This window comes from Rutidosis leptorrhynchoides, chromosome 1 (genome assembly GCF_046630445.1).
Source record: "Rutidosis leptorrhynchoides isolate AG116_Rl617_1_P2 chromosome 1, CSIRO_AGI_Rlap_v1, whole genome shotgun sequence".
In the NCBI taxonomy this organism is placed as follows: Eukaryota; Viridiplantae; Streptophyta; class Magnoliopsida; order Asterales; family Asteraceae; genus Rutidosis; species Rutidosis leptorrhynchoides.
In genome coordinates, this window is record NC_092333.1 from 392,686,907 (window position 1) to 392,703,597 (window position 16,691).

Below are 16,691 nucleotides of genomic sequence, written 5' to 3' on the forward strand. Positions count from 1 at the left end.
TTTTGACCTTATGGGTCAAAATTAGGGTTTATGGGCGATTTTGAGAACGATAAGTGTTTAACACTTGTGTTCAGGTTTAATTGGCATATTAGGACCATTATCACTTGTGTTAGTGATTATTGGTTAGTTTGGGCGCGGTTTGTACTTGGAAGTGCATTTGGGTCGAAATTGCACTAAGTGTCGAATTGGGTTGGTTTGTAGATCCAATCTAAGTGTGTTGTTGAATTTGTGATAATGGATTAGGTACTTTCCATTGACGAGTTGCGGATTACTTGGAAGCATTCTTCAAGGCGACAAGGTGAGTGTTAATATCCTATGTGCATATGTATGTGTAGGATGGGTGCGGGTCGGGTGAAGTGGTTCTCGGTTATAGAGCTCACTTCACATATAGGTGGACTTTTATGGACTTGTGTATAGGTCCAATTGGCACGGTTGTGCGTTTTGGTTGACCACCTTCGGCGAGGTACACGTTTTGTGTGTACGTTATCACACGTGTTGTGATGTGGAGTATATAACCCCAATGGCGAAGGGTTGATATTGTTGTGATGTGGATAACCCCGATGTGGTGGATTTTATAATCCCGTGACCATGGGTTTTGAGTTAGAGAAGTGGATCTCGTGTAGTTCGGATTCACGATGACGCGTGTAGTTCGATCATCTTATCGGAAGTAAATCTCGTGTAGTTCGGATTCACGATGACTCGTGTAGTTCGGTTATCTTATTGAGGTAGTAATCTCGTGTAGTTTTGGATTACTAAGGCTCGTGTAGTTCGGCCAACCTCGATGTTGTGAAGATAGTAATCTCGTGTGGGTTCGGATTACTAAGGCTCGTGTAGTTCGGCCAATCTTCATTGTGGCGTTTGGTATTCAGTAATGGGTTAAGGGGTAAACCTTATTTCGTTTTATATTGTTATATATATTAATGTAATGTTGTGTTGTAGCTAACCCTCCGGGTGTAGCTTATGGGCGTTGTTCACATCGTCGTTGGTGAACTTATACTTTGTTGATATCTTTAACTTGTTGCTTAGTGATCGTATGGTATGCCTAGCTTAGCTTTCCTTATACATGGATGCTTCGGTATGCGGTATTTGATAATTGTGTGGCGTGTCCATTTTATACATATATATGTATGTAGTATATTATCATTCACTAAGCGTTAGCTTACCCTCTCGTTGTTGATATTTTTATAGGTTCGCATGCTTGGCGGCTCGGGTAAGCTTGGGGATTAGAGATCTTGGCTAGGTTGCTTAGAAGATTTTGCTTTTGTATTCGATTAGGATTTGGGTAGCGTAGTCCCAAATCACCATGCTCGGTTTTTGTTGGAAACTAAACTAGTCGGGTCGTTTATGTCCGTTTGGACAATTAACTAATGTATTAAATGTTTTAAGGTTATTAAACCTTCTATTGTAATTAAAGATGTTCATGGAAAAACTATTGGGACCTAAAGAGTTATTTAAAGCGTATTAAAAGGAAAAAAAATTTATGGGCCGGTTTTAATACGGGTTGGGTCGTTTCAAGTGGTATCAGAGCATGGTCTAAGGGATTTAGGCCACTTGAGATAGGTGCCTAGACTTAGACCTTTGTGTGTGCTTAATTTGTTGCGGGACTTGTGGGATTACGGGTTGAAATGGGTTTAGTTAGTGCCTTGTTTATAGGTTGACTAACGTTTATATTAGTAATGCGGATATTATTAATATATGATTGTGTTGTGATGATAATTCTCGCGTGTGTTTATATCGCGTAGAATTTCGTTTGTGTTTGTTTATAGCATCGAGCGAGACGGTCGTTGTACTAACAAGTCGATACGGCATGTGTGCGTAATAAGGACTTGCAAACCTTATTACGGGTGCAAATCGTGTCTAACAAGTGATGTACGATGAGTGTTTAGCAAGATGGGGCGGTATTGTGTGTGTGCTTTATACGTTCGTGATCTAATCGCTTTGCATTCCTTAGAATGGCGACGGGAAACGGGATTGAGACGAACGATTTGGAGTTTAACTCTAGAGTTGCGGCCGCTGTTGCGGAGCAAATGAGTGCGTTTCGAGAAGAAATGGATAGGAAGTATTCCGAATTTTGGGGTAGTAGTGAAATGGAGCGTTGTCTTAAGAGCTTCATGAGGACTAAACCCCCGATGTATGACGGGAAACCGGATCCTTTGGTAAGCACAACTTGGATCTCGGATGTCGAAGGGTGTTTTCGTACTATTGAATGCCCTCCTGAGAAGAAGACGAGACTCGCTACTAGTTTGTTGCGGGGTAGGGCAAAGGATTCGTTGGATGGTAAGATTGATCTTGTCGGTGGTGAACCGTTTATGGCGTTATCATGGGACGGGTTTAAGAAGGAATTCTTCGAAGATTTCCGGACTTCAGCCGATTTGTCGGAAATGCGTAATGAGTTGCGAAATTTGCAACAGGGTTCTATGGATTTGAATACTCTCAAGACGACCTTTATGGCGAAGGCTCGTTTTTGCCCGGAGTATTTGGGGAATGATAATTTGTTGATGCAAGATTTCTATCGAACCTTGAATGATGACTTGAAGAATAAGATTAGCCGGGGTCACGCGAAATCGTTTGCGGAATTATTCGCCGTGGCTAGAGGTTTCGAGTCGTATACGCGATCAAAGATTGGTGAACCTTCAAGTGAGAGAAGGTTTGTTTCGTATGGTGCTCTGAGTAAGAGGACTAAGGGTCCGAGTGTGAGCACGGGTGGTACGCGGACGGGTATACCGGATTCTAGTGCATCTAGATGTTACAATTGTGGCATGAGGGGTCACAAGTCTTGGGAATGTTCGGTACCAAAGGGTGATGGTAAGGTGTGTTTCAATTGCCAAGAAGAAGGACATCGTAAGTCGGAATGTCCCAAGTTAGCAGGGACGGGTGCGGCAAGGAGACGTTAAGGTACGTTTCATTTTAATAAATATGCCCTTTGATTATTTATTAAGTGTCGTTTGAATTTGAGTTGATTAAATGCCTTGTGTTGTTCATATTGTTGTTATGGGTGACATTCCTAATGGAAGTACCCAATGGTGACGTTGATTGTCGGGTGAAGGGTGTAAGACTTGGTTCCACCAAGCATTCCTTAGCATCTGGGAAATATTTCTACCAAGCCATGGAAATGGATTTTGTTGTTCGGTTGTTAAGCGCGTGTTCGCTTTTGTGTGGAGGTCGATGAACCGTGAGGTTCGACGGGTGGGCTGAAAACCTTGAGATCGAATGTTTTGAATCTCGATGTATGTTGGTAATGGAGTATATAAGACACGACATTAGGTGCCTCTTTTATACCTACTAGCATGGTGTTCGACTCCGATTGTGTTGTGGTTACATTGTACTTAGGGTACCGGAGTGAAACCCTTAGGTACATGAGTGACTAAGTGGAAATTGACAAACTAGAGCAATTGGATGATTGTGAGGGTGTGGTTTGTGTAATCGTGGTACACTTTTTGTTCGAAGTGTTTAAGGATTGATTGAAATCCTTCGTGTGCTCAAGGCTGGAGCAAGATATGGTGATGGATCGTGTGAGCCCAATCGTTTGTAAAGTCTACCTTTGGTAGCATTGTACGGTTGTACGAGTTGTGGATATGGGACGTAGTTCCAAGTGGGGGAGTTACACTTCCGCATGAGGAAGTTTTAGTGTGAGATTTCGGATGATGCTTTTGGTAGATCCGGAAAATGTTGTCGAGACCTGGTTTTGGTCGATTTGTGGTAGATTACAATTTCGGATAAATTGTACTTATGGTTTGGATTTGAATTATCACCGAGGTGGTAATGTGGTAAATCTCGTTGAGAGATAATGGACGTGTTTGGTGAGCAAGGTGAAATCCTTCGGTTAAGGGAGGTGTGTGTCGGATTCTCTTCTAGAGAATTATTGTTTTGTGCCTATGTTTGATATAGGTGGTTCTTGCTCGAGTGTGTGAATGGTTAGTGGTATCCGTTAGGATTCACTATGGCGTAGCAGAGCGCGATGTTACGCTACTCATCGTTCGAGGCCAAAGGGGCGTTGATTGATGAAGCATGACTTTCGGAGTCCGCTGACTTCATCATGGTATTGGTGATTGATGAAGCATGACCTTTAGGGTCCGCTGACTTCATCATGGGAGTATGCGATTAGTGGAGCATGACCTTCGGGGTCCGCTGACTTCATCATGAGCGAGGTGTTATATCGGTGAAGCATGACCGTTGATGGGGTCCGCTGACTTCATCCGGTGTTGAGATTGGTGAAGCATGATCTTCGGGTCCGCTGACTTCATCATGGTAGTGGATCGCGTGTGGTTTCGGATTCACGATGACGCTTGTGGTTTCGGTCATCTTATTGTGGAAGTGAGTCGCGTGTAGTTCGGATTTACAAATGACTCGTGTGGTTTCGGTCATTGTATTGAGGAGTGAGTCTCGTGTAGTTCGGATTCACAAATGACTCGTGTAGTTCGGTCATTCCTCCGGGATAGTGACTCTCGTGTAGTTCGGATTCACTAAGGCGCGTGTAGTTCGGCCAATCCCGATTGTTGTTGTGGTGAAGGTAGTGAGTCGCGTGTAGTTCGGATTCACTAAGGTGCGTGTGTTTTCGGCCAGCCTTCAGGTTGTGTGATCTGTCGGTTATTTTATACACCGATGGTGGGGTCGTAAGGACCATGATGTTTGATCTATTGGTTGTTTTATACACCATTGGTGGGGTCGTAAGGACCATGTCGTGTGATCTATTGGTTGTTTGATACACCAATGGTGGGGTCGTAAGGACCATGTTGTGGGAACTATCGGTTGTTTTAAACGCCGATGGTGGGGTCGTGAGGACCATGTTGTATGATTAGTAATGCGATAGCCTTGTTTCACTCACATGTTGCTACGGGTGTGACGATAGTCGATTTTGTACACCTTGGGATTAACGTTACCATAGTCATTTTGGACGTTATCGGTCTTAACCGTTTGTTATGATGTTACGGTAGTTGCGTATTGGTCGTATTGCGCACTACAAGGGATGTATAGTGATTTGGTGTTATCCGTCAGGATTCGTTTGGTTCGGTCTTCATCGTCTCGGATTGTTGACCTTAGGTTGAGACTTGGTTGCTTTTAGCATTGTACTCGGTAAGGGTACGCTAAGGGGTTGATATCTCGGTACGAGATTGGTTGAGTTTTCCCGATGTTATGGAATGAGCATAGTTTTAGTGCTCGGATTGTGGATTTGATAAATCGCGGGTGACGATTTAGTAGGCAATTTAGTGGGAAGAATTGCTTAGGAAAGCCGGTTGGGACTTATGTTTGAGGACAGTGAAGTGTGGTCCGTTTGGTTAAGTGACGAGGATCACGAGGACGTGATCGAATCTAAGTGGGGGAGAGTTGTAACACCCCGTTTTCCCCGTATATGATTTATAGGTGTATTGGGTATGTATGATAGGCGTATGAAGGGTTCGGGACATTTCCTAGTGTTAAGTCTTGTGTGAGGAGAAAATTACTCAGGTCGTGCTTTGTGTCGTGGCGCGACAAAGGAGGCCGCGGCGCGGCAATGGACTGAAATTGAGATCAGAAGTAGGACAAAGAATGATCCCAGACCTAGTTATAGGTCGCGGCGCGACGAATTAGGCCGCGGCGCGGCATTCTGGGCAAACTGGTGCCGGATTTTTGTAATATTAAATGAGAAGCAAAGGCATTTTGGTCTTTTCACGTTTGAGCCAGATTTGAGGCTTTAACCTCATCCACTCATTCATTTTCTTTATTTTCTTTTTCCTTTTCTTTCCTATTTTCCTCTCAAAACATAAATTCCTCAAGTGATTCAAGTGGGATTTTAGAAAGGAAGAAGCGGGTTTTGATCTTTGGCGTAGTTGACAAGTTTGTTCTCCTCGTTCTTAGCTACACGGTGATACTAGTGGTAAGCTCTAACTCCAAATTTCATTTTCGTGTTCATCATTCAAATTTGGGGCTTTTAATTGTATGATTCATAGATGGAACCCATTTAGTTGTTAATTGGAGATTAACACCAAGATTCGGGTTTGTAAGTGTTAGAGGCGGGTTTTGGGTTGGTTAATGATTTAACCATGTTTAAGACTTGTAAATGGTGTACAATCACTAGCATTAGTGATTATTGGTGTTTTGGAGACTTTTAGGGTTTTGATGAGGTTTGTAAACTTAAAATGGATTAAGTTGAAGTATAAAACCGAGTTAAACATGTTTTGGTGTCAAAACTTGTAAATGGTGAGATTTTGACCTTATGGGTCAAAATTAGGGTTTATGGGCGATTTTGAGAACGATAAGTGTTTAACACTTGTGTTCGGGTTTAATTGGCATATTAGGACCATTATCACTTGTGTTAGTGATTATTAGTTAGTTTGGGCGCGGTTTGTACTTGGAAGTGCATTTGGGTCGAAATTGCACTAAGTGTCGAATTGGGTTGGTTTGTAGATCCAATCTAAGTGTGTTGTTGAATTTGTGATAATGGATTAGGTATATTCCATTGACGAGTTGCGGATTACTTGGAAGCATTCTTCAAGGCGACAAGGTGAGTGTTAATATCCTATGTGCATATGTATGTGTAGGATGGATGCGGTTCGGGTGAAGTGGTTCTCGGTTATAGAGCTCACTTCACATATAGGTGGACTTTTATGGACTTGTGTATAGGTCCAATTGGCACGGTTGTGCGTTTTGGTTGACCACCTTCGGCGAGGTACACGTTTTGTGTGTACGTTATCACACGTGTTGTGATGTGGAGTATATAACCCCAATGGCGAAGGGTTGATATTGTTGTGATGTGGATAACCCCGATGTGGTGGATTTTATAATCCCGTGACCGTGGGTTTTGAGTTGGAGAAGTGGATCTCGTGTAGTTCGGATTCACGATGACGCGTGTAGTTCGGTCATCTTATCGGAAGTGAATCTCGTGTAGTTCGGATTCACGATGACTTGTGTAGTTCGGTCATCTTATTGAGGTAGTAATCTCGTGTAGTTTCGGATTACTAAGGCTCGTGTAGTTCGGCCAACCTCGATGTTGTGAAGATAGTAATCTCGTGTGGGTTCGGATTACTAAGGCTCGTGTAGTTCGGCCAATCTTCATTGTGGCGTTTGGTATTCGGTAATGGGTTAAGGGGTTAACCTTATTTCGTTTTATATTGTTATATATATTAATGTAATGTTGTGTTGTAGCTGACCCTCCGGGTGTAGCTTATGGGCGTTGTTCACATCGTCGTTGGTGAACTTATATTTTGTTGATATCTTTAACTTGTTGCTTAGTGATCGTATGGTATGCCTAGCTTAGCTTGCCTTATACATGGATGCTTCGGTATGCGGTATTTGATAATTGTGTGGCGTGTCCATTTTATACATATATATGTATGTAGTATATTATCATTCACTAAGCGTTAGCTTTCCCTCTCGTTGTTGATATTTTTATAGGTTCGCATGCTTGGCGGCTCAGGTAAGCTTGGGGATTAGAGATCTTGGCTAGGTTGCTTAGAAGATTTTGCTTTTGTATTCGATTAGGATTTGGGTAGCGTAGTCCCAAATCACCATGCTCGGTTTTTGTTGGAAACTAAACTAGTCGGGTCGTGTATGTCCGTTTGGACAATTAACTAATGTATTAAATGTTTTAAGGTTATTAAACCTTCTATTGTAATTAAAGATGTTTATGGAAAAACAATTGGGACCTAAAGTGTTATTTAAAGCGTATTAAAAGGAAAAAAAAAATTATGGGCCGGTTTTAATACGGGTTGGGTCGTTTCACTTGTGAACTCATGTCGTCTTACATATGATCAAGCACTTATTTCTTTTGTGTCATCATCAAAACAAAGTGATTAACTTTTGAATATTATAATTGGATTCTTAACCCACACGGTACAATGTCTTGAACCAATGACGGTCCTTGCATGCATGGCAAGTAGCACTCGAATCTATCCATCATCCAATATTATCATCCTACACATAAATATGCATCAGAAATATGTGTAACATAGTTCTTAATTGGATTAATCACAAAGTCAGAATTTTGACCTTGACTTGGAATCAGATCCTTAGATCCTTGTCCCACACTCGAAGTGCTTCCTCCTTCAATTTTCTTTATCCGACAATCTTTTTTTAAGTGCCAGAATTTTCCACATCTCCAAAATCCTTTTTATCCTTCTTGTTGGATCCACTTTTGTTTCCATCAAACTTTCTTTTCTTACCGTTTGATTTCTTACGGCTGTTGTACTTGTTTGTCTTCTATCATATTGATAGAAGTTGATCCCGCTTCCTTACCCTATCTCTTGCCACTTTCTTGCACCAGTATTGATTCCTCAATACACAAGTGGCTACCCAATTCGGTTCAGTTCATTTCCTTTTTCTTGTGTTTTAAAGTGTGTTTAAAATCTTGCCATGAAGATGACAATTTATCAATGATAGATGAAACCGAAATGGTTTCATCCATATTCATGTTGTGATGAGAAAATTGCCCCAAGATTCTTAGGATCTCATGGAATTGCTCCATAATTGGCCTAGAGTCAACAGTCTTATAATTGTTAAAATTACTAACAAGAAAATTTTTGCTAGAGGCATCCTCGGCTATATATTTGGCCTCCAACTTATCCCATAATTTCTTTGCCAATTTAACAGTTTGATAAACATCAAATAAATATCGGACATACCGTTTAAGATGTGACCACGACACATCAAGTCATCATTTTCCCACTTGTTCCTCAACCGGGTGTTTTCCAATGTTTCATCCTCCATCTCAGTGGTTTTTTGGGTTGATAGAACATACACCAAATTTAACATTGTCAAAAGAAATTTCATCTTTTTTTACCATCTTCTAAAATCTGCACCCTCAAACATCTTTAACTATGCAAACTGTGAAGTCATCGCTTTCACTGATTCACTGCCCATGATTCTTAAATAATTTATTAATATGCTATATATATATATATATATATATATATATATATATATATATATATATATATATATATATATATATATATATATATTGGTGGGTTAAGAATCTGAAACCGTATTGATACTAGAATCATGTAAACACTTTCTTAATAGAGTATTTCGAACCACTTGGTCACGGGCATCATGAAATCACTATTAGGATAAGACTAGTATGAATAATCGTCTTGACCAAAAGATAATTGCTCCTGGAAATTGTAAGAGTATAATCAGGAAGTTTGAGTGTTGAAAATGTGTTAGAAATGACAAATTTCTAGAACCATTCTTCAATGAATGAAGGTGTGTATTTATAATGGGTCAAAATGTGCAATAAAGTGTTACAACCCTTCAAAATGGATCATAATTAAATGACACATCACTTGGCAATAGAAATGTTTGAAAGAGTGCATTAGACACTTATAAAGCACTTAAACATGTCCCAAAACGTCCATGGATATAAGGCAACCAATGATGAACCTTTGCAAAATGCTTGGATAAACATTGCAACTTTTCTACAGTGCATGTTTTATGGTGCGGCTCACTAGAAAGGTGGTACGGCTCACCTTAACACATCAAAACTTTTTGATGTTGATTTTCACATTTTATGTTATAAGGTGTGGTGCTTTCGCCTTTTAGAGCAGAGCACCTTAAGCTTGGACATCCACTTGAGTTTGTTTTTCAATAAACTAACACCCAAATCAAGTTATCTCTTTATGTCTTTGTTGGACGTGTACTCCACACTCTCCAAATCCATTCTAGAATATTAGAGATAGGTTCAATTTCAACTTAGTAAAGATAGGTTCAATTTCAACTTAGTAAATCCAATACACTAAAACGATTCATAGGATCACACAAAAATCACTAACATCTTTCTTATGTAGCTACTTAGACCACACCCAATGCGTTAAACGTCATGGCCGCCCTCGAACTGGCGATGCCACATTTGATTTGGGGTGTCAATTGACACCAACGAAAAATTACGCCGGTCCGTATATTTGAAACTAAAAAGAGTGCAACTTTGTGGATTATAAAGAAGTGACACCATCCTTGATAGCGCACTTAAAAGGGAAATTCACTTCAACCAAAATACGAGTATTATTTAATGCAATATGCTATAACCAAGTGTTTGTTTGTTTTTGAACGGAGGTTAGGAGTTACTAACGGGAGTCCGAATGCGACGTCGAAACACACTCACCCGATCATTTTCTTTGTAGGAACATTACAGTTCTACCGCCTCTTAGGAGGAAACCCCACAGCCAATCCATACATTCATCGTGTGTGGTAAAACCCCTCGGGTGAGGGTCGAACGCAAGACGTTCGCAACATCCGAGACTGATGAAATGAGCGGGTAACCTCAAGAAAAACTGTTTGTAACTCATGGGGATCAAACCCTGACATTCTTTATGAAAAGTTAAGTCATCACCAATACACGAACACTTTGAGGTTTAACAAGATGTTTGTTGTTTTACATGTTAACATTTTCCATTTGTATACCTAAATAATGCTATATACAAGGTAAACAATATATAGTATATATTTATTTATAATCTACCAATTACTATATTCAAAGACGTGAGTCTTCGAAATGCTAATTGCATACGAACGGTATATTTGGAATTATTTATATAGGACTTTATGTTAGGAAACTAGGATTGTGACATCTTATTACTTAAATTTATCTTTATTATATAGTTTTATAGATAATAATTAAACTTACGGTTGATGTTATTAATCGATTTGTGGCTAATAGTAGTTGCTAGAAATCATTACGTAGTCATACATTAATTGTATCAAGTGGTCCGAGGCTTGAAGCTACCAACATGTGGGGTTGTAGTCACTTAAACAATGTGTCCTATTGCCAAACAAGTCATTTTCAATTTTATAACATTCTTTATGCCATTATTTAGTGTTGGTTAAATAGTTGATGTATATACATACTAGAGGACCGTTATGAATAATTAGTTATATGAATTAGATGCTTTCCAAAAAGAAAAGAAAAAAAAAAAGGTTATATGATTTAGACGAACATCAATTTTAATTCTATGTTTATTATACAAACACCCACTTGTCCATCAATAAATTTGTTTGACAAATTGATTAGTATTTTAATTCTGTGATTATCCATGTTAAATCCAATATTACTAGTATTATTTCTGAATGATTTAACAGTACATGATACATTAATATATAAAGGGTTAAACCCTAACAATATAAATGGGCTAGGCCCAACTGCTAAATAAATGGGCTATGATAATGGCTAACATCCCCCCGCAGTTGGAGCGGGAGAACGATGAACGCTCAAACTGGATCTAAACTCGTCGAATAGAGCAAATGGAAGACCTTTGGTGAAGATGTCTGCAAACTGATATCTGGATGGAACATGTAGAACCCGGACCTGTCCTTGAGCAACTAAATCTCTGACAAAATGAATATCTATCTCAATGTGTTTGGTCCGCTGATGTTGGACCGGATTAGATGCAAGGTAGACGGAGCTAACATTATCACAGTAAACTAGAGTAGCAGAGGTGAGAGGGCAGTGAAGCTCACGAAGAAGATTGCGTATCCAGCATGTCTCGGCAACAGCATTGGCAACTCCTCGATATTCTGCCTCAGCACTGGAGCGAGAAGGAGTAAGTTGCCGCTTCGAAGACCAAGAGAGAAGATTGTTTCCAAGAAAGACACAATACCCAGACGTGGAGCGTCTGGTGGTAGGGCAACCAGCCCAGTCAGCGTCAGAGTAAGCAACCAAAGTGGTAGGGGATGATGCATATAACTGTAATCCCATGTCAAGAGTCCCCTGAATGTAACGAACAATCCGCTTGAGAGCATGTAAGTGTTGCTCCCGCGGGTCGTGCATGAAGAGACAAATCTGCTGAACTGCATAGGAGATGTCTGGACGAGTGAAGGTGAGATACTGTAATGCACCTGCAAGGCTACGATATAAAGTCGGGTCCTGCACAGAAGGACCGTGGGCAGTGAGCTTGGCGCCTGGCTCAACAGGGGTCCTGCACGGTTGACAGGATGTCATACCGGCTCGCTCAAGAAGCTCTATGGCATACTGTTTCTCAGACAAGAACATACCAGTGGCAGTACGCGACGTTGAGATGCCAAGAAAATAATTCAAAGGTCCTAAGTCAGTCATGGCAAATTCCGTATGTAAAGAATGAATAATTCGTTGAAGCAAGCTAGTGGAGGATGTTGTCAACACAATGTCATCCACATACAAGAGGAGGTAAGCAATGTCGGATTCATGTCGATAAATAAATAAAGAAGTGTCACATCGGCTGTGGTAGAATCCAAGGCGCTGAGCATATCCTGCAAAGCGCTGAAACCATGCGCGCGGCGCCTGTTTGAGGCCATATAAAGATTTCTGCAGTAAGCAGACATGGTCGGGATATCGAGGATCCCGAAAGTCCGGAGGCTGATGCATGTAAACCGTCTCAGAGAGCTGACCATGAAGAAATGCTTCTTGAGATCTAGCTGATGAACAGGCCAGTGTCGAGAAATCGCTAAGCTGAGAACTGTGCGTATAGTTGCCGGTTTGACAACCGGACTGAATGTCTCATCACAATCAACACCAATCTGATGGCTGCGACCATTAGCAACAGGTCGCTCCTTATACCTGCTTAAGTTACCATCTGCATTAAACTTATGCTTAAATAACCACATGAAGCGAACTATGTTCGTGTCCGATGGGCGAGGCACAAGTTTCCAAGTACTATTTTTAATGAAAGCATTATATTCGTCATTCATAGCTTGTTTCCAGTTAGGGTCATGCAGTGCGTCGGGGTAAGAACGAGGAATAGGTGATATAACAGATGTGTGGAGGTTAAGTCGTTGGACAGGTTTTGTAGTACCAAGACGAGTACGGGTAATCATATGGTGAGTAGACTGGGAGGTAGTAGAGGTGGTAGCCTCATTGGGAGGAGGCTGTGTCTCCGGAAGAGAGGTAGTAGTGGGCTGCGTATTATCAGTAGCCTCATTTGGAGGAGGCTGTGTCTCCGGAAGAGAGGTAATAGTGGGATGCGTATTATCAGTAGCCTCATTTGGAGGAGGCTGTGTCTCCGGGGCAGGAGGGGAGTCGGAGAGATGGAAGGAGCGGGAGAAGAGATTAGGAGGAGGATCAAGAAAGTCGTAAGAGGGAGGTTGGTTCGGTGTCATAGAGCCGAAAGGGAAAGATGTCTCGTCGAAGGTGACATGTCGAGACAAAATAATTTTATTTGTAGTTAAGTCAAGGCAGCGGTAGCCCCGATGATTTGATGGGTACCCGAGAAAGATGCAGGGAATGGATCGAAGGGCGAGTTTATTTGTGGTGTTAAGGTGGGGATAGCAAAGGCACCCGAAGACGCGAAGATAGGTGTACTTGGGTTTTTGTTGGTAGAGACGGGCGTGTGGTATTTCATGATTAATGGCGGAAGAGGGGAGAATATTAAGAAGATGAGCGGTCATGTGGAGAGCTTCCACCCAATAGATTGGCGGAAGATGAGCTTGAAAGAGAAGAGTGCGGATGAGGTTATTAATGGTGCGGAGCATGCGTTCAGATTTTCCGTTTTGTTGAGATGTATGAGGACAAGAGAATCGGAATTGAATGCCGTGGGTTTGTAGCAGTGGATGGAAGACGGTGTTATCGAATTCGCCGTCGTTGTCACATTGGAATGATTTTATCTCTTGTTTGAACTGAGTTTGTACAAAAGTGCGGAATTGGATAAATTTATTTAGTGCTTCAGATTTATTTCGTAACGGAAATACCCATACATAATGCGTATAATGATCAAGAAAAATAATATAATATTTTAAACCACTAATGCTAGAAACAGGAGAAGTCCATAAATCAGAATGAATAATATCAAAAGGCGCAGTAACATTGGTGCTAGAAACAAAAAAAGGAAGACGAACATGTTTGCCAAGTTGACACGCATGGCACAAAACAGAGGACATAGTTTTATTACAAGTAATATCTTTATTGGAAAGAAGTTTACGAAAAACATCATGCCCTGGATGACCAAGACGCTGATGCCAGGTAACCGGACTAATAGTGAGAGCATGCTGAGGGGATGGCGAAGTGACAGGGTAGAGATCCCCGGTGCTGTCACATCGGAGAAGAAGACGGCGAGTCAGATAATCCTTCACAGAAAATCCAAAAGGATCAAATTCAACAGAGACAATATTATCACGAGTAAATTGACGAACAGAGATGAGATTTTTTACAATATTTGGGGTAACAAGAACATTATGTAAGTGCAAGGGTCTGTGAACATTAGGTAACAAGCTATGGCCGGTGTTAGTAACGGGAATAGTGTTCCCGTTACCTACGGCGACTGACGGATATTTGCAATTATTAAGAATAGTATTAAGATTATTAATGCAAGAGGTAAGATGAGTGGAAGCACCAGTATCCATGTGCTACCCAGCAGCCTCGTAATCCTGAAGAGTCATTGTGTTAAATGCACTAGGAAGTATGGTCTCCTGAGTTTGCGACTGTGGATCAACCGTGAATGTACCAGTGGTCGGATGAGGGGCCGTGTAAGAGGCCGCTGGCCTAGTAGGCTGCCCAAAAAATTGCGGGCCATAGGTATTGGGCTGGAAGTATTGAGCCATTTGATATTGAGATATAAGTTGAGCTTGAGAATTAATAATATGCATCAAGTGCTCACGCGACATTGAGGTAAGGTTTTGATTGTTTTTAAAATCTAGCATGTCGACTTGAAAAAAAAAAAAAAAAAAAAAAAAAAGAAGTATGGCTTGAAAGGAAATAAATAAATGTATATATTGTTATATATGAACGCAATTTGGTGAAGATTGTTTTGGTGTTTGACACGTTACACACAAATCAAGAAACACTTTTTTTTTCTTCTTCTAATAATCAGTATAGCGGCTCAGAAAAGTAGCAAAGCGAGATGTATTATGCTATAAAAAAATGGATAGCAAGGAGTAGGATCCGGATTGTATTGGATCGGTGCTTTTTTTTTTTTTTTTCCTTACAAAATTGAAAGCAAAGCAAGATTTTATGACGATGACAAAGACGGCTATATTGAAACGGAAATCAACAGAAGTCAAGAAAGAGTAACAAAAATCAAGAAAACAGAGGATATGTATTATATTTATTTAGGAGATTTTGTACCTGAGTGGAGAAGGGAAAAAAAAAAAGGATTATTGCAAAAGATTGCGGCTGAACATACAACTTTTGATGGTGAAGATTGATAGCGGCGGTGATGATGGCCCTTGTGCAGCGGCACTTTTTTTTTTTTTTTTTTTTTTTCTAAGCTCTGATTACCATGTTAAATCCAATATTACTAGTATTATTTCTGAATGATTTAAATACATTAATATATAAAAGGTTAAACCCTAACAATATAAATGAGCTAGGCCCAACTGCTAAATACATGGACTATGATAATGGCTAAAAATCCATATAGACTAATGGACACAGTTTTTGGTCGTTTCACCCCACCCTCCACCTAAACCCCATATATACTAATGGACACTTAGTTTTTGGTCGTTTCACCCCACCCTCCACCTAAATCCTAATCAAAACGACAAGAGGTTTTGGTCGTTTCACCCCACCCTCCACCTAAACCCTATCCATATATACTAATGGACACTTAGTTTTTGGTCGTTTCACCCCACCCTCCACCTAAATCCTAATCAAAACGACAAGAGGAGAAAAAGAGGGGAAAAAAACAAAATCACCCCCTAAAAAATGTGCCAAGCTACACCACCACCCTCTAACCAGGGGTATAAAGTGTAAAATCAATATTTTAAATAAAAATTTTAACCAAACTTCACCCATACTTTTAACGGGACATATCTTTTCGCTCGCCTCGCGTTAAATTTTTTTGAACCCACCGTTCAACTCAAAAAAATCTAAGGAACACAACGGGACTAACTATACGCGAAACGGACACTTCTAAAAAAATGCTAAATACCTCGGACTATATTCAATACTCAACGAGACATATCTTCCCGCTCGCCTCGCGTTAAATTTTTTCGAACCCGCCGTTCAACTCAAAAAAATCTAACGAACACACCGGTACTAACTATACTCTAAACGGACACTTCTAAAAAAAAGCTAAATACCTTGAACTATATATTCAATACACACATATCTATAATAAACTCCCCAAACTAACTACATTATATAGATAATTGTTGTAAATTTAGTAGTTAAATATGGATAGTAATTAGTCAAATATGGATAGTAAAATTTGTACTATATATATGTGCATAATGTAAGTTACAAAAACACACATATACATTAAATACATCACACCTCTCTTCAACCTCTTTCTCTCCTATATCTTCTACAACACATCTCTCTTTTATTGGTTCTTTCAATTTGAATATATTGAACCAGGCCACTAAAGGTAGTTATAAGCCTACTGAAATATAACACGTTATCAGCACGAAGTGCTCCGTATAATCAAGGTTTATCTAAGCAAGCACATGTCACTAATCAAGGTAAGAAATTATCTAACTTTTATTAACTTCACTAACATTTATATTTATGTTATTTAAGTTATATATGGTCGGTTATACCGCCTGAATTATATTTCTGTAATCTAACTTTTATTAACTTCACTAACATTTATATTTATGTTATTTAAGTTATATATGGTCGGTTATACCGCCTGAATTATATTTTCTGTAATCTAACTCTTATTAACTTCACTAACATTTATATTTATGTTAATAAGACCTCATGATTGTACGCAACACGTCATTTGACAACACGGTACTTTATGTACGCAACACGTCATTTGACAACACGGTACCATGGGTCGAGATTAATTCCGATCAATACGAATACGATG

The 16,691-nt window shown here is 40.1% G+C and overlaps 1 protein-coding gene across 1 annotated transcript; it reads right to left on the minus strand.

Moving 5' to 3' along the window:
• Window positions 1–11,137: 11,137 nt before the first annotated feature.
• Window positions 11,138–12,022, minus strand: LOC139901094 (uncharacterized mitochondrial protein AtMg00810-like). Its single transcript, XM_071883834.1, has one exon. It carries the CDS (start codon window positions 12,020–12,022, stop codon window positions 11,138–11,140), a length of 885 nt encoding a protein of 294 aa, XP_071739935.1.
• Window positions 12,023–16,691: the final 4,669 nt, after the last annotated feature.

Excerpts from the sequence above, each read along its gene's own strand:
- LOC139901094 (XM_071883834.1), bottom strand. The coding sequence starts at position 12,022 with ATGACTGACTTAGGACCTTTGAATTATTTTCTTGGCATCTCAACGTCG.